At 26.9% G+C, this 24108-nt stretch overlaps 1 protein-coding gene across 1 annotated transcript in view; it reads right to left on the bottom strand.

Moving 5' to 3' along the window:
• LOC142194235 (short transient receptor potential channel 2-like) overlaps nucleotides 1–24108 on the bottom strand; it is a 247375-nt gene that overhangs the window by 18585 nt on the left and 204682 nt on the right. The window contains 1 exon segment of the mRNA XM_075263250.1: nucleotides 150–350. Within this exon segment, the coding sequence (XP_075119351.1) occupies nucleotides 150–350 (201 nt within the window).

Raw genomic sequence — 24108 nt, 5'->3', positions numbered from 1 at the left:
CCAGTCAGAAATATCCAACAAGCACCTCATGGGTCCAAGTGAGGCACAAGAGAGAAGAATCTCCACCGACCACAAAGAAAGTGCAGAGTGATGTGGTGTAACTCCTCCCCCAAACCCTGGAACCTGTATATAACAATATCTGCTCTTACCTGCTTTAGTGTAATAAAAACAAATGTCCGACTCAGGGTCATCAGTACAGGTGAGGTAACCCTTCACGTAGACCAGGATCCGAAGGGAGAAGGAGGCCAGGTACATACTGATAGTGACAATGTCCAGAAAGTTCCACCAGTCCAGGAAATAACTTCTCAGTCCTTCAATCCAAACCTCCTTACACTCATGCCACAAGAAACCTGAAGACACATTATAGTAGTTATCATCATACTGCTAGGGGACAGTATTATAGTAGTTATATTCTTGTACATAGGAGCAGTATTATAGTAGTTATATTCTTGTACATAGGAGTAGTATTATAGTAGTTATATTCTTATACATAGGAGTAGTATTATAGTAGTTATATTCTTGTACATAGGAGTAGTATTATAGTATTTATATTCTTGTACATAGGAGTAGTATTATAGTAGTTATATTCTTATACATAGGAGGTAGTATTATAGTAGTTATATTCTTATACATAGGAGTAGTATTATAGTAGTTATATTCTTGTACATAGGAGTAGTATTATAGTATTTATATTCTTGTACATAGGAGGTAGTATTATAGTAGTTATATTCTTGTACATAGGAGTAGTATTATAGTAGTTATATTCTTGTACATAGGAGTAGTATTATAGTAGTTATATTCTTGTACATAGGAGGTAGTATTATAGTAGTTATATTCTTGTACATAGGAGGTAGTATTATAGTAGTTATATTCTTGTACATAGGAGCAGTATTATAGTAATTATATTCTTGTACATAGGAGGTAGTATTATAGTAGTTATATTCTTGTACATAGGAGCAGTATTATAGTAGTTATATTCTTGTACATAGGAGTAGTATTATAGTAGTTATATTCTTGTACATAGGAGCAGTATTATAGTAATTATATTCTTGTACATAGGAGCAGTATTATAGTAGTTATATTCTTGTACATAGGAGGTAGTATTATAGTAGTTATATTCTTGTACATAGGAGTTGTATTATAGTAGTTATATTCTTGTACATAGGAGTAGTATTATAGTAGTTATATTCTTGTACATAGGAGTTGTATTATAGTAGTTATATTCTTGTACATAGGAGTAGTATTATAGTAGTTATATTCTTATACATAGGAGTAGTATTATAGTAGTTATATTCTTGTACATAGAAGTAGTATTATAGTAGTTATATTCTTGTACATAGGAGTAGTATTATAGTAGTTATATTCTTGTACATAGGAGCAGTATTATAGTAATTATATTCTTGTACATAGGAGGTAGTATTATAGTAGTTGTATTCTTGTACATAGGAGCAGTATTATAGTAGTTGTATTCTTGTACATAGGAGGTAGTATTATAGTAGTTATATTCTTGTACATAGGAGTAGTATTATAGTAGTTATATTCTTATACATAGGAGTAGTATTATAGTATTTATATTCTTGTAGATAGGAGGTAGTATTATAGTAGTTATATTCTTGTACATAGGAGTAGTATTATAGTAGTTATATTCTTGTACATAGGAGTTGTATTATAGTAGTTATATTCTTGTACATAGGAGTAGTATTATAGTAGTTATATTCTTGTACATAGGAGTTGTATTATAGTAGTTATATTCTTGTACATAGGAGTAGTATTATAGTAGTTATATTCTTGTACATAGGAGTAGTATTATAGTAGTTATATTCTTGTACATAGGAGGTAGTATTATAGTAGTTATATTCTTGTACATAGGAGTAGTATTATAGTAGTTATATACTTGTACATAGGAGCAGTATTATAGTAATTATATTCTTGTACATAGAAGGTAGTATTATAGTAGTTATATTCTTGTACATAGGAGCAGTATTATAGTAGTTATAAACTTGTACAAAGGAGTAGTATTATAGTAGTTATATTCTTGTACATAGGAGCAGTATTATAGTAATTATATTCTTGTACATAGGAGGTAGTATTATAGTACTTATATTCTTGTACATAGGAGTAGTATTATAGTAGTTATATTCTTATACATAGGAGGTAGTATTATAGTAGTTATATTCTTGTACATAGGAGTTGTATTATAGTAGTTATATTCTTGTACATAGGAGTAGTATTATAGTAGTTATATTCTTGTACATAGGAGTTGTATTATAGTAGTTATATTCTTGTACATAGGAGCAGTATTATAGCAGTTATATTCTTGTACATAGGAGTTGTATTATAGTAGTTATATTCTTGTACATAGGAGTAGTATTATAGTAGTTATATTCTTGTACATAGGAGTAGTATTATAGTAGTTATATTCTTGTACATAGGAGGTAGTATTATAGTAGTTATATTCTTGTACATAGGAGTAGTATTATAGTAGTTATATTCTTGTATATAGGAGTAGTATTATAGTAGTTATATTCTTATACATAGGAGGTAGTATTATAGTAGTTATATTCTTGTACATAGGAGCAGTATTATAGCAGTTATATTCTTGTACATAGGAGTTGTATTATAGTAGTTATATTCTTGTACATAGGAGTAGTATTATAGTAGTTATATTCTTATACATAGGAGGTAGTATTATAGTAGTTATATTCTTGTACATAGGAGGTAGTATTATAGTAGTTATATTCTTGTACATAGGGGTAGTATTATAGTAGTTATATTCTTGTACATAGGAGTAGTATTATAGTAGTTATATTCTTGTACATAGGAGGTAGTATTATAGTAGTTATATTCTTGTACATAGGGGTAGTATTATAGTAGTTATATTCTTGTATATAGGAGTAGTATTATAGAAGTTATATTCTTGTATATAGGAGTAGTATTATAGTAGTTATATTCTTGTACATAGGAGTAGTATTATAGTAGTTATATTCTTGTACATAGGAGGTAGTATTATAGTAGTTATATTCTTGTACATAGGAGGTAGTATTATAGTAGTTATATTCTTGTACATAGGAGTAGTATTATAGTAGTTATATTCTTGTACATAGGAGGCAGTATTATAGTAGTTATATTCTTGTACATAGGAGGTAGTATTATAGTAGTTATATTCTTGTACATAGGAGTAGTATTATAGTAGTTATATACTTGTACATAGGAGCAGTATTATAGTAGTTATATTCTTGTACATAGGAGTAGTATTATAGTAGTTATATTCTTGAACATAGGAGTAGTATTATAGTACTTATATTCTTGTACATAGGAGTAGTATTATAGTACTTATATTCTTGTACATAGGAGGTAGTATTATAGTAGTTATATTCTTGTACATAGGAGGTAGTATTATAGTAGTTATATTCTTGTATATAGGGGACAGTATTATAGTAGTTATATTCTTGTACATAGGAGGTAGTATTATAGTACTTATATTCTTGTACATAGGAGGTAGTATTATAGTACTTATATTCTTGTACATAGGAGGTAGTATTATAGTAGTTATATTCTTGTACATAGGAGGTAGTATTATAGTAGTGATATTCTTGTACATAGGAGTAGTATTATAGTAGTTATATTCTTGTACATAGGAGGTAGTATTATAGTAGTTATATTCTTGTACATAGGAGTAGTATTATAGTAGTTATATTCTTGTACATAGGAGTTGTATTATAGTAGTTATATTCTTGTACATAGGAGGTAGTATTATAGTAGTTATATTCTTGTACATAGGAGGTAGTATTATAGTAGTTATATTCTTGTACATAGGAGTTAGTATTATAGTAGTTGTATTCTTGTACATAGGAGGTAGTATTATAGTAGTTATATTCTTGTACATAGGAGCAGTATTATAGTAGTTATATTCTTGTACATAGGAGTAGTATTGTAGTAGTTATATTCTTGTATATAGGAGGTAGTATTATAGTAGTTATATCCTTGTACATAGGAGGTAGTATTATAGTAGTTATATTCTTGTACATAGGAGCAGTATTATAGTAGTAATATTCTTGTACATAGGAGTAGTATTATAGTAGTTATATTCTTGTATATAGGAGGTAGTATTATAGTAGTTATATCCTTGTACATAGGAGTAGTATTATAGTAGTTATATTCTTGTACATAGGAGTAGTATTATAGTAGTTATATTCTTGTACATTGGAGTAGTATTATAGTGGTTATATTCTTGTACATAGGAGTAGTATTATAGTAGTTATATTCTTGTACATAGGAGCAGTATTATAGCAGTTATATTCTTGTACATAGGAGTTGTATTATAGTAGTTATATTCTTGTACATAGGAGTAGTATTATAGTAGTTATATTCTTGTACATAGGAGTAGTATTATAGTAGTTATATTCTTGTACATAGGAGGTAGTATTATAGTAGTTATATTCTTGTACATAGGAGTAGTATTATAGTAGTTATATTCTTGTATATAGGAGTAGTATTATAGTAGTTATATTCTTATACATAGGAGGTAGTATTATAGTAGTTATATTCTTGTACATAGGAGCAGTATTATAGCAGTTATATTCTTGTACATAGGAGTTGTATTATAGTAGTTATATTCTTGTACATAGGAGTAGTATTATAGTAGTTATATTCTTATACATAGGAGGTAGTATTATAGTAGTTATATTCTTGTACATAGGAGGTAGTATTATAGTAGTTATATTCTTGTACATAGGGGTAGTATTATAGTAGTTATATTCTTATACATAGGAGTAGTATTATAGTAGTTATATTCTTGTACATAGGAGGTAGTATTATAGTAGTTATATTCTTGTACATAGGGGTAGTATTATAGTAGTTATATTCTTGTATATAGGAGTAGTATTATAGAAGTTATATTCTTGTATATAGGAGTAGTATTATAGTAGTTATATTCTTGTACATAGGAGTAGTATTATAGTAGTTATATTCTTGTACATAGGAGTAGTATTATAGTAGTTATATTCTTGTACATAGGAGGTAGTATTATAGTAGTTATATTCTTGTACATAGGAGTAGTATTATAGTAGTTATATTCTTGTACATAGGAGGCAGTATTATAGTAGTTATATTCTTGTACATAGGAGGTAGTATTATAGTAGTTATATTCTTGTACATAGGAGTAGTATTATAGTAGTTATATTCTTGTACATAGGAGTAGTATTATAGTAGTTATATACTTGTACATAGGAGCAGTATTATAGTAGTTATATTCTTGTACATAGGAGTAGTATTATAGTAGTTATATTCTTGAACATAGGAGTAGTATTATAGTACTTATATTCTTGTACATAGGAGTAGTATTATAGTACTTATATTCTTGTACATAGGAGGTAGTATTATAGTAGTTATATTCTTGTACATAGGAGGTAGTATTATAGTAGTTATATTCTTGTATATAGGGGACAGTATTATAGTAGTTATATTCTTGTACATAGGAGGTAGTATTATAGTACTTATATTCTTGTACATAGGAGGTAGTATTATAGTACTTATATTCTTGTACATAGGAGGTAGTATTATAGTAGTTATATTCTTGTACATAGGAGGTAGTATTATAGTAGTGATATTCTTGTACATAGGAGTAGTATTATAGTAGTTATATTCTTGTACATAGGAGGTAGTATTATAGTAGTTATATTCTTGTACATAGGAGTAGTATTATAGTAGTTATATTCTTGTACATAGGAGTTGTATTATAGTAGTTATATTCTTGTACATAGGAGGTAGTATTATAGTAGTTATATTCTTGTACATAGGAGGTAGTATTATAGTAGTTATATTCTTGTACATAGGAGTTAGTATTATAGTAGTTGTATTCTTGTACATAGGAGGTAGTATTATAGTAGTTATATTCTTGTACATAGGAGCAGTATTATAGTAGTTATATTCTTGTACATAGGAGTAGTATTGTAGTAGTTATATTCTTGTATATAGGAGGTAGTATTATAGTAGTTATATCCTTGTACATAGGAGGTAGTATTATAGTAGTTATATTCTTGTACATAGGAGCAGTATTATAGTAGTTATATTCTTGTACATAGGAGTAGTATTATAGTAGTTATATTCTTGTATATAGGAGGTAGTATTATAGTAGTTATATCCTTGTACATAGGAGTAGTATTATAGTAGTTATATTCTTGTACATAGGAGTAGTATTATAGTAGTTATATTCTTGTACATTGGAGTAGTATTATAGTGGTTATATTCTTGTACATAGGAGTAGTATTATAGTAGTTATATTCTTGTACATAGGAGTAGTATTGTAGTAGTTATATTCTTGTACATAGGAGTAGTATTATAGTAGTTATATTCTTGTACATAGGAGCAGTATTATAGTAGTTATATTCTGTTACATAGGAGCAGTATTATAGTAGTTATATTCTTGAACATAGGAGGTAGTATTATAGTAGTTATATTCTTGTACATAGGAGTAGTATTATAGTAGTTATATTCTTGTACATAGGAGTAGTATTATAGTAGTTATATTCTTGTATATAGGAGGTAGTATTATAGTAGTTATATCCTTGTACATAGCAGTAGTATTATAGTAGTTATATACTTGTACATAGGAGTAGTATTATAGTAGTTATATTCTTGTACATTGGAGTAGTATTATAGTAGTTATATTCTTGTACATAGGAGTAGTATTATAGTAGTTATATTCTTGTACATAGGAGCAGTATTATAGTAGTTATATTCTTTTACATAGGAGCAGTATTATAGTAGTTATATTCTTGTACATAGGAGGTAGTATTATAGTAGTTATATTCTTGTACATAGGAGTAGTATTATAGTAGTTATATTCTTGTACATAGGAGGTAGTATTATAGTAGTTATATTCTTGTACATAGGAGTAGTATTATAGTAGTTATATTCTTGTACATAGGAGTAGTATTATAGTAGTTATATTCTTGTACATAGGAGTAGTATTATAGTAGTTATATTCTTGTACATAGGAGGCAGTATTATAGTAGTTATATTCTTGTACATAGGAGGTAGTATTATAGTAGTTATATTCTTGTACATAGGAGGTAGTATTATAGTAGTTATATTCTTGTACATAGGAGTTAGTATTATAGTAGTTATATTCTTGTACATAGGAGCAGTATTATAGTAGTTATATTTTTGTTTATAGGAGTAGTATTATAGTAGTTATATTCTTGTACATAGGAGTAGTATTATAGTGTTATATTCTTGTACATAGGAGTAGTATTATACTAGTTATATTCTTGAACATAGGAGCAGTATTTTAGTAGTTATATTCTTGTACATAGGAGGTAGTATTATAGTAGTTATATTTTTGTATATAGGAGTAGTATTATAGTAGTTATATTTTTGTTTATAGGAGTAGTATTATAGTAGTTATATTCTTGTACATAGGAGTAGTATTATAGTAGTTATATTCTTGTACATAGGAGTAGTATTATACTAGTTATATTCTTGAACATAGGAGCAGTATTATAGTAGTTATATTCTTGTACATAGGAGGAAGTATTATAGTAGTTATATTTTTGTATATAGGAGTAGTATTATAGTAGTTATATTCTTGTACATAGGAGCAGTATTATAGTAGTTATATTCTTGTACATAGGAGGTAGTATTATAGTAGTTATATTCTTGTATATAGGAGGTAGTATTATAGTAGTTATATCCTTGTACATAGGAGGTAGTATTATAGTAGTTATATTCTTGTACATAGGAGTAGTATTATAGTAGTTATATTCTTGTACATAGGAGGTAGTATTATAGTAGTTATATTCTTTTACATAGGAGTAGTATTATAGTAGTTATATTCTTGTACATAGGAGTAGTATTATAGTAGTTATATTCTTGTACATAGGAGGTAGTATTATAGTGGTTATATTCTTGTACATAGGAGTAGTATTATAGTAGTTATATTCTTGTACATAGGAGTAGTATTATAGTAGTTATATTCTTGTACATAGGAGTAGTATTATAGTAGTTATATTCTTGTACATAGGAGGCAGTATTATAGTAGTTATATTCTTGTACATAGGAGGTAGTATTATAGTAGTCATATTCTTGTACATAGGAGTAGTATTATAGTAGTTATATTCTTGTACATAGGAGGTAGTATTATAGTAGTTATATTCTTGTACATAGGAGGTAGTATTATAGTAGTTATATTCTTGTACATAGGAGGTAGTATTATAGTAGTTATATTCTTGTACATAGGAGGTAGTATTATAGTAGTGATATTCTTGTACATAGGAGTAGTATTATAGTAGTTATATTCTTGTACATAGGAGGTAGTATTATAGTAGTTATATTCTTGTACATAGGAGGTAGTATTATAGTAGTTATATTCTTGTACATAGGAGGTAGTATTATAGTAGTGATATTCTTGTACATAGGAGTAGTATTATAGTAGTTATATTCTTGTACATAGGAGGTAGTATTATAGTAGTTATATTCTTGTACATAGGAGTAGTATTATAGTAGTTATATTCTTGTACATAGGAGTTGTATTATAGTAGTTATATTCTTGTACATAGGAGGTAGTATTATAGTAGTTATATTCTTGTACATAGGAGGTAGTATTATAGTAGTTATATTCTTGTACATAGGAGTTAGTATTATAGTAGTTGTATTCTTGTACATAGGAGGTAGTATTATAGTAGTTATATTCTTGTACATAGGAGTAGTATTATAGTAGTTATATTCTTGTACATAGGAGTAGTATTGTAGTAGTTATATTCTTGTATATAGGAGGTAGTATTATAGTAGTTATATCCTTGTACATAGGAGGTAGTATTATAGTAGTTATATTCTTGTACATAGGAGCAGTATTATAGTAGTTATATTCTTGTACATAGGAGTAGTATTATAGTAGTTATATTCTTGTATATAGGAGGTAGTATTATAGTAGTTATATCCTTGTACATAGGAGTAGTATTATAGTAGTTATATTCTTGTACATAGGAGTAGTATTATAGTAGTTATATTCTTGTACATTGGAGTAGTATTATAGTAGTTATATTCTTGTACATAGGAGTAGTATTATAGTAGTTATATTCTTGTACATAGGAGTAGTATTATAGTAGTTATATTCTTGTACATAGGAGTAGAATTATAGTAGTTATATTCTTGTACATAGGAGCATTATTATAGTAGTTATATTCTGTTACATAGGAGCAGTATTATAGTAGTTATATTCTTGTACATAGGAGGTAGTATTATAGTAGTTATATTCTTGTACATAGGAGTAGTATTATAGTAGTTATATTCTTGTACATAGGAGGCAGTATTATAGTAGTTATATTCTTGTACATAGGAGGTAGTATTATAGTAGTTATATTCTTGTACATAGGAGGTAGTATTATAGTAGTTATATTCTTGTACATAGGAGTTAGTATTATAGTATTTATATTCTTGTACATAGGAGCAGTATTATAGTAGTTATATTTTTGTTTATAGGAGTAGTATTATAGTAGTTATATTCTTGTACATAGGAGTAGTATTATAGTGTTATATTCTTGTACATAGGAGTAGTATTATACTAGTTATATTCTTGAACATAGGAGCAGTATTTTAGTAGTTATATTCTTGTACATAGGAGTAGTATTATAGTAGTTATATTCTTGTACATAGGAGTAGTATTATAGTAGTTATATTCTTGTACATAGGAGTAGAATTATAGTAGTTATATTCTTGTACATAGGAGCATTATTATAGTAGTTATATTCTGTTACATAGGAGCAGTATTATAGTAGTTATATTCTTGTACATAGGAGGTAGTATTATAGTAGTTATATTCTTGTACATAGGAGTAGTATTATAGTAGTTATATTCTTGTACATAGGAGGCAGTATTATAGTAGTTATATTCTTGTACATAGGAGGTAGTATTATAGTAGTTATATTCTTGTACATAGGAGGTAGTATTATAGTAGTTATATTCTTGTACATAGGAGTTAGTATTATAGTAGTTATATTCTTGTACATAGGAGCAGTATTATAGTAGTTATATTTTTGTTTATAGGAGTAGTATTATAGTAGTTATATTCTTGTACATAGGAGTAGTATTATAGTGTTATATTCTTGTACATAGGAGTAGTATTATACTAGTTATATTCTTGAACATAGGAGCAGTATTTTAGTAGTTATATTCTTGTACATAGGAGGTAGTATTATAGTAGTTATATTTTTGTATATAGGAGTAGTATTATAGTAGTTATATTTTTGTTTATAGGAGTAGTATTATAGTAGTTATATTCTTGTACATAGGAGTAGTATTATAGTAGTTATATTCTTGTACATAGGAGTAGTATTATACTAGTTATATTCTTGAACACAGGAGCAGTATTATAGTAGTTATATTCTTGTACATAGGAGGAAGTATTATAGTAGTTATATTTTTGTATATAGGAGTAGTATTATAGTAGTTATATTCTTGTACATAGGAGCAGTATTATAGTAGTTATATTCTTGTACATAGGAGGTAGTATTATAGTAGTTATATTCTTGTATATAGGAGGTAGTATTATAGTAGTTATATCCTTGTACATAGGAGGTAGTATTATAGTAGTTATATTCTTGTACATAGGAGTAGTATTATAGTAGTTATATTCTTGTACATAGGAGGTAGTATTATAGTAGTTATATTCTTTTACATAGGAGTAGTATTATAGTAGTTATATTCTTGTACATAGGAGTAGTATTATAGTAGTTATATTCTTGTACATAGGAGGTAGTATTATAGTGGTTATATTCTTGTACATAGGAGTAGTAATATAGTAGTTATATTCTTGTACATAGGAGTAGTATTATAGTAGTTATATTCTTGTACATAGGAGTAGTATTATAGTAGTTATATTCTTGTACATAGGAGGCAGTATTATAGTAGTTATATTCTTGTACATAGGAGGTAGTATTATAGTAGTCATATTCTTGTACATAGGAGTAGTATTATAGTAGTTATATTCTTGTACATAGGAGGTAGTATTATAGTAGTTATATTCTTGTACATAGGAGGTAGTATTATAGTAGTTATATTCTTGTATATAGGGGACAGTATTATAGTAGTTATATTCTTGTACATAGGAGGTAGTATTATAGTACTTATATTCTTGTACATAGGAGGTAGTATTATAGTAGTTATATTCTTGTACATAGGAGGTAGTATTATAGTAGTGATATTCTTGTACATAGGAGTAGTATTATAGTAGTTATATTCTTGTACATAGGAGGTAGTATTATAGTAGTTATATTCTTGTACATAGGAGTAGTATTATAGTAGTTATATTCTTGTACATAGGAGTTGTATTATAGTAGTTATATTCTTGTACATAGGAGGTAGTATTATAGTAGTTATATTCTTGTACATAGGAGGTAGTATTATAGTAGTTATATTCTTGTACATAGGAGTTAGTATTATAGTAGTTGTATTCTTGTACATAGGAGGTAGTATTATAGTAGTTATATTCTTGTACATAGGAGTAGTATTATAGTAGTTATATTCTTGTACATAGGAGTAGTATTGTAGTAGTTATATTCTTGTATATAGGAGGTAGTATTATAGTAGTTATATCCTTGTACATAGGAGGTAGTATTATAGTAGTTATATTCTTGTACATAGGAGCAGTATTATAGTAGTTATATTCTTGTACATAGGAGTAGTATTATAGTAGTTATATTCTTGTATATAGGAGGTAGTATTATAGTAGTTATATCCTTGTACATAGGAGTAGTATTATAGTAGTTATATTCTTGTACATAGGAGTAGTATTATAGTAGTTATATTCTTGTACATTGGAGTAGTATTATAGTAGTTATATTCTTGTACATAGGAGTAGTATTATAGTAGTTATATTCTTGTACATAGGAGTAGTAGTATAGTAGTTATATTCTTGTACATAGGAGTAGAATTATAGTAGTTATATTCTTGTACATAGGAGCATTATTATAGTAGTTATATTCTGTTACATAGGAGCAGTATTATAGTAGTTATATTCTTGAACATAGGAGGTAGTATTATAGTAGTTATATTCTTGTACATAGGAGTAGTATTATAGTAGTTATATTCTTGTACATAGGAGTAGTATTATAGTAGTTATATTCTTGTATATAGGAGGTAGTATTATAGTAGTTATATCCTTGTACATAGCAGTAGTATTATAGTAGTTATATACTTGTACATAGGAGTAGTATTATAGTAGTTATATTCTTGTACATAGGAGTAGTATTATAGTAGTTATATTCTTGTACATTGGAGTAGTATTATAGTAGTTATATTCTTGTACATAGGAGTAGTATTATAGTAGTTATATTCTTGTACATAGGAGCAGTATTATAGTAGTTATATTCTTTTACATAGGAGCAGTATTATAGTAGTTATATTCTTGTACATAGGAGGTAGTATTATAGTAGTTATATTCTTGTACATAGGAGTAGTATTATAGTAGTTATATTCTTGTACATAGGAGGTAGTATTATAGTAGTTATATTCTTGTACATAGCAGTAGTATTATAGTAGTTATATTCTTGTACATAGGAGTAGTATTATAGTAGTTATATTCTTGTACATAGGAGTAGTATTATAGTAGTTATATTCTTGTACATAGGAGGCAGTATTATAGTAGTTATATTCTTGTACATAGGAGGTAGTATTATAGTAGTTATATTCTTGTACATAGAAGGTAGTATTATAGTAGTTATATTCTTGTACATAGGAGTTAGTATTATAGTAGTTATATTCTTGTACATAGGAGCAGTATTATAGTAGTTATATTCTTGTACATAGGAGGTAGTATTATAGTAGTTATATTTTTGTTTATAGGAGTAGTATTATAGTAGTTATATTCTTGTACATAGGAGTAGTATTATAGTAGTTATATTCTTGTACATAGGAGTTGTATTATAGTAGTTATATTCTTGTACATAGGAGGTAGTATTATAGTAGTTATATTCTTGTACATAGGAGGTAGTATTATAGTAGTTATATTCTTGTACATAGGAGGTAGTATTATAGTAGTTATATTCTTGTACATAGGAGGTAGTATTATAGTAGTTATATTCTTGTATATAGGGGACAGTATTATAGTAGTTATATTCTTGTACATAGGAGGTAGTATTATAGTACTTATATTCTTGTACATAGGAGGTAGTATTATAGTACTTATATTCTTGTACATAGGAGGTAGTATTATAGTAGTTATATTCTTGTACATAGGAGGTAGTATTATAGTAGTGATATTCTTGTACATAGGAGTAGTATTATAGTAGTTATATTCTTGTACATAGGAGGTAGTATTATAGTAGTTATATTCTTGTACATAGGAGTAGTATTATAGTAGTTATATTCTTGTACATAGGAGTTGTATTATAGTAGTTATATTCTTGTACATAGGAGGTAGTATTATAGTAGTTATATTCTTGTACATAGGAGGTAGTATTATAGTAGTTATATTCTTGTACATAGGAGTTAGTATTATAGTAGTTGTATTCTTGTACATAGGAGGTAGTATTATAGTAGTTATATTCTTGTACATAGGAGTAGTATTATAGTAGTTATATTCTTGTACATAGGAGTAGTATTGTAGTAGTTATATTCTTGTATATAGGAGGTAGTATTATAGTAGTTATATCCTTGTACATAGGAGGTAGTATTATAGTAGTTATATTCTTGTACATAGGAGCAGTATTATAGTAGTTATATTCTTGTACATAGGAGTAGTATTATAGTAGTTATATTCTTGTATATAGGAGGTAGTATTATAGTAGTTATATCCTTGTACATAGGAGTAGTATTATAGTAGTTATATTCTTGTACATAGGAGTAGTATTATAGTAGTTATATTCTTGTACATTGGAGTAGTATTATAGTAGTTATATTCTTGTACATAGGAGTAGTATTATAGTAGTTATATTCTTGTACATAGGAGTAGTATTATAGTAGTTATATTCTTGTACATAGGAGTAGTATTATAGTAGTTATATTCTTGTACATAGGAGTAGTATTATACTAGTTATATTCTTGAACATAGGAGCAGTATTATAGTAGTTATATTCTTGTACATAGGAGGAAGTATTATAGTAGTTATATTTTTGTATATAGGAGTAGTATTATAGTAGTTATATTCTTGTACATAGGAGCAGTATTATAGTAGTTATATTCTTGTACATAGGAGGTAGTATTATAGTAGTTATATTCTTGTATATAGGAGGTAGTATTATAGTAGTTATATCCTTGTACATAGGAGGTAGTATTATAGTAGTTATATTCTTGTACATAGGAGTAGTATTATAGTAGTTATATTCTTGTACATAGGAGGTAGTATTATAGTAGTTATATTCTTGTACATAGGAGTAGTATTATAGTAGTTATATTCTTGTACATAGGAGGTAGTATTATAGTAGTTATATTCTTTTACATAGGAGTAGTATTATAGTAGTTATATTCTTGTACATAGGAGTAGTATTATAGTAGTTATATTCTTGTACATAGGAGGTAGTATTATAGTGGTTATATTCTTGTACATAGGAGTAGTATTATAGTAGTTATATTCTTGTACATAGGAGTAGTATTATAGTAGTTATATTCTTGTACATAGGAGGTAGTATTATAGTAGTTATATTCTTTTACATAGGAGTAGTATTATAGTAGTTATATTCTTGTACATAGGAGGTAGTATTATAGTAGTTATATTCTTTTACATAGGAGTAGTATTATAGTAGTTATATTCTTGTACATAGGAGGTAGTATTATAGTAGTTATATTCTTGTACATAGGAGTAGTATTATAGTAGTTATATTCTTGTACATAGGAGGTAGTATTATAGTAGTTATATTCTTGTACATAGGAGGTAGTATTATATTAGTTATATTCTTGTACATAGGAGGTAGTATTATAGTAGTTATATTCTTGTACATAGGAGCAGTATTATAGTAGTTATATTCTTGTATATAGGAGGTAGTATTATAGTAGTTATATTCTTGTACATAGGAGCAGTATTATAGTAGTTATATTCTTGTACATAGGGGGCAGTATTATAGTAGTTATATTCTTTTACATAGGAGTAGTATTATAGTAGTTATAGTCTTGTACATAGGAGTTGTATTATAGTAGTTATATTCTTGTACATAGGAGGTAGTATTATAGTAGTTATATTCTTGTACATAGGAGTAGTATTATAGTAGTTATATTCTTGTACATAGGAGTTAGTATTATAGTAGTTATATTCTTGTACATAGGAGCAGTATTATAGTAGTTATATTCTTGTACATAGGAGGTAGTATTATAGTAGTTATATTTTTGTTTATAGGAGTAGTATTATAGTAGTTATATTCTTGTACATAGGAGTAGTATTATACTAGTTATATTCTTAAACATAGGAGCAGTATTTTAGTAGTTATATTCTTGTACATAGGAGGTAGTATTATAGTAGTTATATTTTTGTATATAGGAGTAGTATTATAGTAGTTATATTTTTGTTTATAGGAGTAGTATTATAGTAGTTATATTCTTGTACATAGGAGTAGTATTATAGTAGTTATATTCTTGTACATAGGAGTAGTATTATACTAGTTATATTCTTGAACATAGGAGCAGTATTATAATAGTTATATTCTTGTACATAGGAGGTAGTATTATAGTAGTTATATTTTTGTATATAGGAGTAGTATTATAGTAGTTATATTCTTGTACATAGGAGCAGTATTATAGTAGTTATATTCTTGTACATAGGAGGTAGTATTATAGTAGTTATATTCTTGTACATAGGAGGTAGTATTATAGTAGTTATATTCTTGTATATAGGAGGTAGTATTATAGTAATTATATCCTTGTACATAGGAGGTAGTATTATAGTAGTTATATCCTTGTACATAGGAGGTAGTATTATAGTAGTTATATCCTTGTACATAGGAGGTAGTATTATAGTAGTTATATTCTTGTACATAGGAGTAGTATTATAATAGTTATATTCTTGTACATAGGACGTAGTATTATAGTAGTTATATTCTTTTACATAGGAGTAGTATTATAGTAGTTATATTCTTGTACATAGGAGGTAGTATTATAGTAGTTATATTCTTGTACATAGGAGTAGTATTATAGTAGTTATATTCTTGTACATAGGAGTAGTATTATAGTAGTTATATTCTTGTACATAGGAGGCAGTATTATAGTAGTTATATTCTTGTACATAGGAGGTAGTATTATAGTAGTTATATTCTTGTACATAGGAGTAGTATTATAGTAGTTATATTCTTGTACATAGGAGGTAGTATTATAGTAGTTATATTCTTTTACATAGGAGTAGTATTATAGTAGTTATATTCTTGTACATAGGAGTAGTATTATAGTAGTTATATTCTTGTACATAGGAGTAGTATTATAGTAGTTATATTCTTGTACATAGGAGTAGTATTATAGTAGTTATATTCTTGTACATAGGAGTAGTATTATAGTAGTTATATTCTTGTACATAGAAGGCAGTATTATAGTAGTTATATTCTTGTACATAGGAGGTAGTATTATAGTAGTTATATTCTTGTACATAGGAGTAGTATTATAGTAGATATATTCTTGTACATAGGAGTAGTATTATAGTAGTTATATTCTTATTCATAGAAGGTAGTATTATAGTAGTTATATTCTTGTACATAGGAGGTAGTATTATAGTAGTTATATCCTTGTACATAGGAGGTAGTATTATAGTAGTTATAGTCTTGTACATAGGAGTTGTATTATAGTAGTTATATTCTTGTACATAGGAGGTAGTATTATAGTAGTTATATTCTTGTACATAGGAGTAGTATTATAGTAGTTATATTCTTGTACATAGGAGTAGTATTATAGTAGTTATATTCTTGTACATAGGAGTTAGTATTATAGTAGTTATATTCTTGTACATAGGAGCAGTATTATAGTAGTTATATTCTTGTACATAGGAGGTAGTATTATAGTAGTTATATTTTTGTTTATAGGAGTTGTATTATAGTAGTTATATTCTTGTACATAGGAGTAGTATTATAGTAGTTATATTCTTGTACATAGGAGTAGTATTATACTAGTTATATTCTTGAACATAGGAGCAGTATTATAGTAGTTATATTCTTGTACATAGGAGGTAGTATTATAGTAGTTATATTTTTGTATATAGGAGTAGTATTATAGTAGTTATATTCTTGTACATACCAGTAGTATTATAGTAGTTATATTCTTGTACATAGGAGGTAGTATTATAGTAGTTATATTCTTGTACATTGGAGCATTATTATAGTAGTTATATTCTCGTACATAGGAGTAGTATTATAGTAGTTATATTCTTGTATATAGGAGGTAGTATTATAGTAGTTATATTCTTGTACATAGGAGCAGTATTATAGTAGTTATATTTTTGTATATAGGAGTAGTATTATAGTAGTTATATTCTTGTACATACCAGTAGTATTATAGTAGTTATATTCTTGTACATAGGAGTAGTATGATAGTAGTTATATTCTTGTACATAGGAGTAGTATTATAGTAGTTATATTCTTGTACATTGGAGTAATATTATAGTAGTTATATTCTTGTACATAGGAGTAGTATTATAGTAGTTATATTCTTGTACATAGGAGTTAGTTTTATAGTAGTTATATTCTTGTACATAGGAGCAGTATTATAGTAGTTATATTCTTGTACATAGGAGTAGTATTATAGTAGTTATATTCTTGTATATAGGAGGTAGTATTATAGTAGTTATATCCTTGTAAATTGGAGGTAGTATTATAGTAGTTATATTCTTGTACATAGGAGGTAGTATTATAGTAGTTATATCCTTGTACATAGGAGTTAGTATTATACTAGTTATATTCTTGAACATAGGAGCAGTATTATAGTAGTTATTTTTTTGTACATAGGAGGTAGTATTATAGTAGTTATATTCTTGTACATAGGAGGTAGTATTATAGTAGTTATATTCTTGTACATAGGAGTAGTATTATAGTAGTTATATTCTTGTACATAGAAGTAGTATTATAGTAGTTATATTCTTGTACATAGGAGTAGTATTATAGTAGTTATATTCTTGTATATAGGAGGTAGTATTATAGTAGTTATATCCTTGTACATAAGAGGTAGTATTATAGTAGTTATATTCTTGTACATTGGAGCAGTATTATAGTAGTTATATTCTTGTATATAGGAGGTAGTATTATAGTAGTTATATTCTTATACATAGGAGTAGTATGATAGTAGTTATATTCTTGTACATAGGAGTAGTATTATAGTAGTTATATCCTTGTACATAGGAGTAGTATGATAGTAGTTATATTCTTGTACATAGGAGTAGTATTATAGTAGTTATATCCTTGTACATAGGAGTAGTATTATAGTAGTTATATTCTTGTACATAGGAGTAGTATTATAGTAGTTATATTCTTGTACATAGGAGTAGTATTATAGTAGTTATATCCTTGTACATAGGAGGTAGTATTATAGTAGTTATATTTTTGTACATAGGAGCAGTATTATAGTAGTTATATTCTTGTACATAGGAGGTAGTATTATAGTAGTTATATTCTTAAATATAGGGGACAGTATTATAGTAGTTATATTCTTGTACATAGGAGGTAGTATTATAGTAGTTATATTCTTGTACATAGGAGGTAGTATTATAGTACTTATATTCTTGTACATAGGAGGTAGTATTATAGTACTTATATTCTTGTACATAGGAGGTAGTATTATAGTAGTTTTATTCTTGTACATAGGATGTAGTATTATAGTAGTTATATTCTTGTACATAGGAGTAGTATTATAGTAGTTATATTCTTGTACATAGGAGTAGTATTATAGTAGTTATATTCTTGTACATAGGAGTAGTATTATAGTAGTTATATTCTTGTACATAGGAGTAGTATTATAGTAGTTATATTCTTGTACATAGCAGTAGTATTATAGTAGTTATATTCTTGTACATAGGGAGTAGTATTATAGCAGTTATATTTTTGTATATAGGAGTAGTATTATAGTAGTTATATTTTTGTTTATAGGAGTAGTATTATAGTAGTTATATTCTTGTACATAGGAGGCAGTATTATAGTAGTTATATTCTTGTACATACGAGTAGTATTATAGTAGTTATATTCTTGTACATAGGAGTAGTATTATACTAGTTATATTCTTGAACATAGGAGCAGTATTTTAGTAGTTATATTCTTGTACATAGGAGGTAGTATTATAGTAGTTATATTTTTGTATATAGGAGTACTATTATAGTAGTTATATTTTTGTTTATAGGAGTAGTATTATAGTAGTTATATTCTTGTACATAGGAGTAGTATTATGGTAGTTATATTCTTGTACATAGGAGTAGTATTATACTAGTTATATTCTTGAACATAGGAGCAGTATTATAGTAGTTATATTCTTGTACATAGGAGGTAGTATTATAGTAGTTATATATTTGTATATAGGAGTAGTATTATAGTAGTTTTATTCTTGTACATAGGAGCAGTATTATAGTAGTTATATTCTTGTACATAGGAGGTAGTATTATAGTAGTTATATTCTTGTATATAGGAGGTAGTATTATAGTAGTTATATCCTTGTACATAGGAGGTAGTATTATAGTAGTTATATTCTTGTACATAGGAGTAGTATTATAGTAGTTATATTCTTGTACATAGGAGTAGTATTATAGTAGTTATATTCTTGTACATAGGAGGTAGTATTATAGTAGTTATATTCTTGTACATAGGAGTAGTATTATAGTAGTTATATTCTTGTACATAGGAGGTAGTATTATAGTAGTTATATTCTTGTACATAGGAGCAGTATTATAGTAGTTATATTCTTGTACATAGGAGTAGTATTATAGTAGTTATATTCTTGTACATAGGAGGTAGTATTATAGTAGTTATATTCTTGTACATAGGAGTAGTATTATAGTAGTTATATTCTTGTACATAGGAGTAGTAATATAGTAGTTATATTCTTGTACATAGGAGTAGTATTATAGTAGTTATATTCTTGTACATAGGAGGCAGTATTATAGTAGTTATATTCTTGTACATAGGAGGTAGTATTATAGTAGTTATATTCTTGTACATAGGAGTAGTATTATAGTAGTTATATTCTTGTACATAGGAGGTAGTATTATAGTAGTTATATTCTTTTACATAGGAGTAGTATTATAGTAGTTATATTCTTGTACATAGGAGGTAGTATTATAGTAGTTATATTCTTGTACATAGGAGTAGTATTATAGTAGTTATATTCTTGTACATAGGAGTAGTATTATAGTAGTTATATTCTTGTACATAGGAGTAGTATTATAGTAGTTATATTCTTGTACATAGGAGCAGTATTATAGTAGTTATATTCTTATACATAGAAGGTAGTATTATAGTAGTTATATTCTTGTACATAGGAGGTAGTATTATAGTAGTTATATTCTTGTACATAGGAGTAGTATTATAGTAGTTATATTCTTGTACATAGGAGGTAGTATTATAGTAGTTATATTCTTTTACATAGGAGTAGTATTATAGTAGTTATATTCTTGTACATAGGAGGTAGTATTATAGTAGTTATATTCTTGTACATAGGAGTAGTATTATAGTAGTTATATTCTTGTACATAGGAGTAGTATTATAGTAGTTATATTCTTGTACATAGGAGTAGTATTATAGTAGTTATATTCTTGTACATAGGAGTAGTATTATAGTAGTTATATTCTTATACATAGAAGGTAGTATTATAGTAGTTATATTCTTGTACATAGGAGGTAGTATTATAGTAGTTATATTCTTGTACATAGGAGTAGTATTATAGTAGTTATATTCTTGTACATAGGGGGCAGTATTATAGTAGTTATATTCTTGTACATAGGAGTAGTATTATAGTAGTTATAGTCTTGTACATAGGAGTTGTATTATAGTAGTTATATTCTTGTACATAGGAGATAGTATTATAGTAGTTATATTCTTGTACATAGGAGTAGTATTATAGTAGTTATATTCTTGTACATAGGAGGTAGTATTATAGTAGTTATATTCTTTTACATAGGAGTAGTATTATAGTAGTTATATTCTTGTACATAGGAGGTAGTATTATAGTAGTTATATTCTTGTACATAGGAGTAGTATTATAGTAGTTATATTCTTGTACATAGGAGTAGTATTATAGTAGTTATATTCTTGTACATAGGAGTAGTATTATAGTAGTTATATTCTTGTACATAGGAGTAGTATTATAGTAGTTATATTCTTATACATAGAAGGTAGTATTATAGTAGTTATATTCTTGTACATAGGAGGTAGTATTATAGTAGTTATATTCTTGTACATAGGAGTAGTATTATAGTAGTTATATTCTTGTACATAGGGGGCAGTATTATAGTAGTTATATTCTTGTACATAGGGGGCAGTATTATAGTAGTTATATTCTTGTACATAGGGGTAGTATTATAGTAGTTATAGTCTTGTACATAGGAGTTGTATTATAGTAGTTATATTCTTGTACATAGGAGATAGTATTATAGTAGTTATATTCTTGTACATAGGAGTAGTATTATAGTAGTTATATTCTTGTACATAGGAGTTAGTATTATAGTAGTTATATTCTTGTACATAGGAGCAGTATTATAGTAGTTATATTCTTGTACATAGGAGGTAGTATTATAGTAGTTATATTTTTGTTTATAGGAGTTGTATTATAGTAGTTATATTCTTGTACATAGGAGTAGTATTATAGTAGTTATATTCTTGTACATAGGAGTAGTATTATAGTAGTTATATTCTTGTACATAGGAGTAGTATTATACTAGTTATATTCTTGAACATAGGAGCAGTATTATAGTAGTTATATTCTTGTACATAGGAGGTAGTATTATAGTAGTTATATTTTTGTATATAGGAGTAGTATTATAGTAGTTATATTCTTGTACATACCAGTAGTATTATAGTAGTTATATTCTTGTACATAGGAGTAGTATTATAGTAGTGATATTCATGTACATATTAGGTAGTATTATAGTAGTTATATTCTTGTACATTGGAGCATTATTATAGTAGTTATATTCTCGTACATAGGAGTAGTATTATAGTAGTTATATTCTTGTATATAGGAGGTAGTATTATAGTAGTTATATTCTTGTACATAGGAGCAGTATTATAGTAGTTATATTTTTTGTATATAGGAGTAGTATTATAGTAGTTATATTCTTGTACATAGGAGTAGTATGATAGTAGTTATATTCTTGTATATAGGAGGTAGTATTATAGTAGTTATATTCTTGTACATAGGAGCAGTATTATAGTAGTTATATTTTTGTATATAGGAGTAGTATCATAGTAGTTATATTCTTGTACAAACCAGTAGTATTATAGTAGTTATATTCTTGTACATACCAGTAGTATTATAGTAGTTATATTCTTGTACATTGGAGTAGTATTATAGTAGTTATATTCTTGTACATAGGAGCAGTATTATAGTAGTTATATTCTTGTACATTGGAGTAGTATTATAGTAGTTATATACTTGTACATAGGAGTTGTATTATAGTAGTTATATTCTTGTACATAGGAGTAGTATTATAGTAGTTATATTCTTGTACATAGGAGTTAGTTTTATAGTAGTTATATTCTTGTACATAGGAGTAGTATTATAGTAGTTATATTCTTGTACATAGGAGCAGTATTATAGTAGTTATATTCTTGTACATAGGAGGTAGTATTATAGTAGTTATATTCTTGTACATAGGAGGTAGTATTATAGTAGTTATATTCTTGTACATAGGAGTAGTATTATAGTAGTTATATTCTTGTACATAGGAGTTAGTTTTATAGTAGTTATATTCTTGTACATAGGAGTAGTATTAGAGTAGTTATATTCTTGTACATAGGAGCAGTATTATAGTAGTTATATTCTTGTACATAGGAGGTAGTATTATAGTAGTTATATTCTTGTACATAGGAGGTAGTATTATAGTAGTTATATTCTTTTACATAGGAGTAGTATTATAGTAGTTATATTCTTGTACATAGGAGTTAGTTTTATAGTAGTTATATTCTTGTACATAGGAGCAGTATTATAGTAGTTATATTCTTGTATATAGGAGGTAGTATTATAGTAGTTATATCCTTGTAAATTGGAGGTAGTATTATAGTAGTTATATTCTTGTACATAGGAGGTAGTATTATAGTAGTTATATCCTTGTACATAGGAGTTAGTATTATACTAGTTATATTCTTGAACATAGGAGCAGTATTATAGTAGTTATATTCTTATACATAGGAGGTAGTATTATAGTGGTTATATTCTTGTACATAGGAGGTAGTATTATAGTAGTTATATTCTTTTACATAGGAGTAGTATTATAGTAGTTATATTCTTGTACATAGGAGGTAGTATTATAGTAGTTATATTCTTGTACATAGGAGGTAGTATTATAGTAGTTATATTCTTTTACATAGGAGTAGTATTATAGTAGTTATATTCTTGTACATAGGAGTTAGTTTTATAGTAGTTATATTCTTGTACATAGGAGCAGTATTATAGTAGTTATATTCTTGTATATAGGAGGTAGTATTATAGTAGTTATATCCTTGTAAATTGGAGGTAGTATTATAGTAGTTATATTCTTGTACATAGGAGGTAGTATTATAGTAGTTATATCCTTGTACATAGGAGTTAGTATTATACTAGTTATATTCTTGAACATAGGAGCAGTATTATAGTAGTTATATTCTTATACATAGGAGGTAGTATTATAGTAGTTATATTTTTGTATATAGGAGTAGTATTATAGTAGTTATATTCTTGTACATAGGAGCAGTATTATAGTAGTTATATTCTTGTACATAGGAGGTAGTATTATAGTAGTTATATTTTTTTACATAGGAGTAGTATTATAGTAGTTATATTCTTGTACATAGGATGTAGTATTATAGTAGTTATATTCTTGTACATAGGAGTAGTATTATAGTAGTTATATTCTTGTACATAGCAGTAGTAATATAGTAGTTATATTCTTTTACATAGGAGTAGTATTATAGTAGTTATATTCTTGTACATAGGAGGTAGTATTATAGTAGTTATATTCTTTTACATAGG

The sequence above is a fragment of the Leptodactylus fuscus genome, chromosome 2 (assembly GCF_031893055.1).
Source record: "Leptodactylus fuscus isolate aLepFus1 chromosome 2, aLepFus1.hap2, whole genome shotgun sequence".
Taxonomy (NCBI): Eukaryota; Metazoa; Chordata; class Amphibia; order Anura; family Leptodactylidae; genus Leptodactylus; species Leptodactylus fuscus.
Note: the sequence above shows the minus strand (reverse complement) of the source record. Positions and strands in the feature narration are given on the sequence as shown.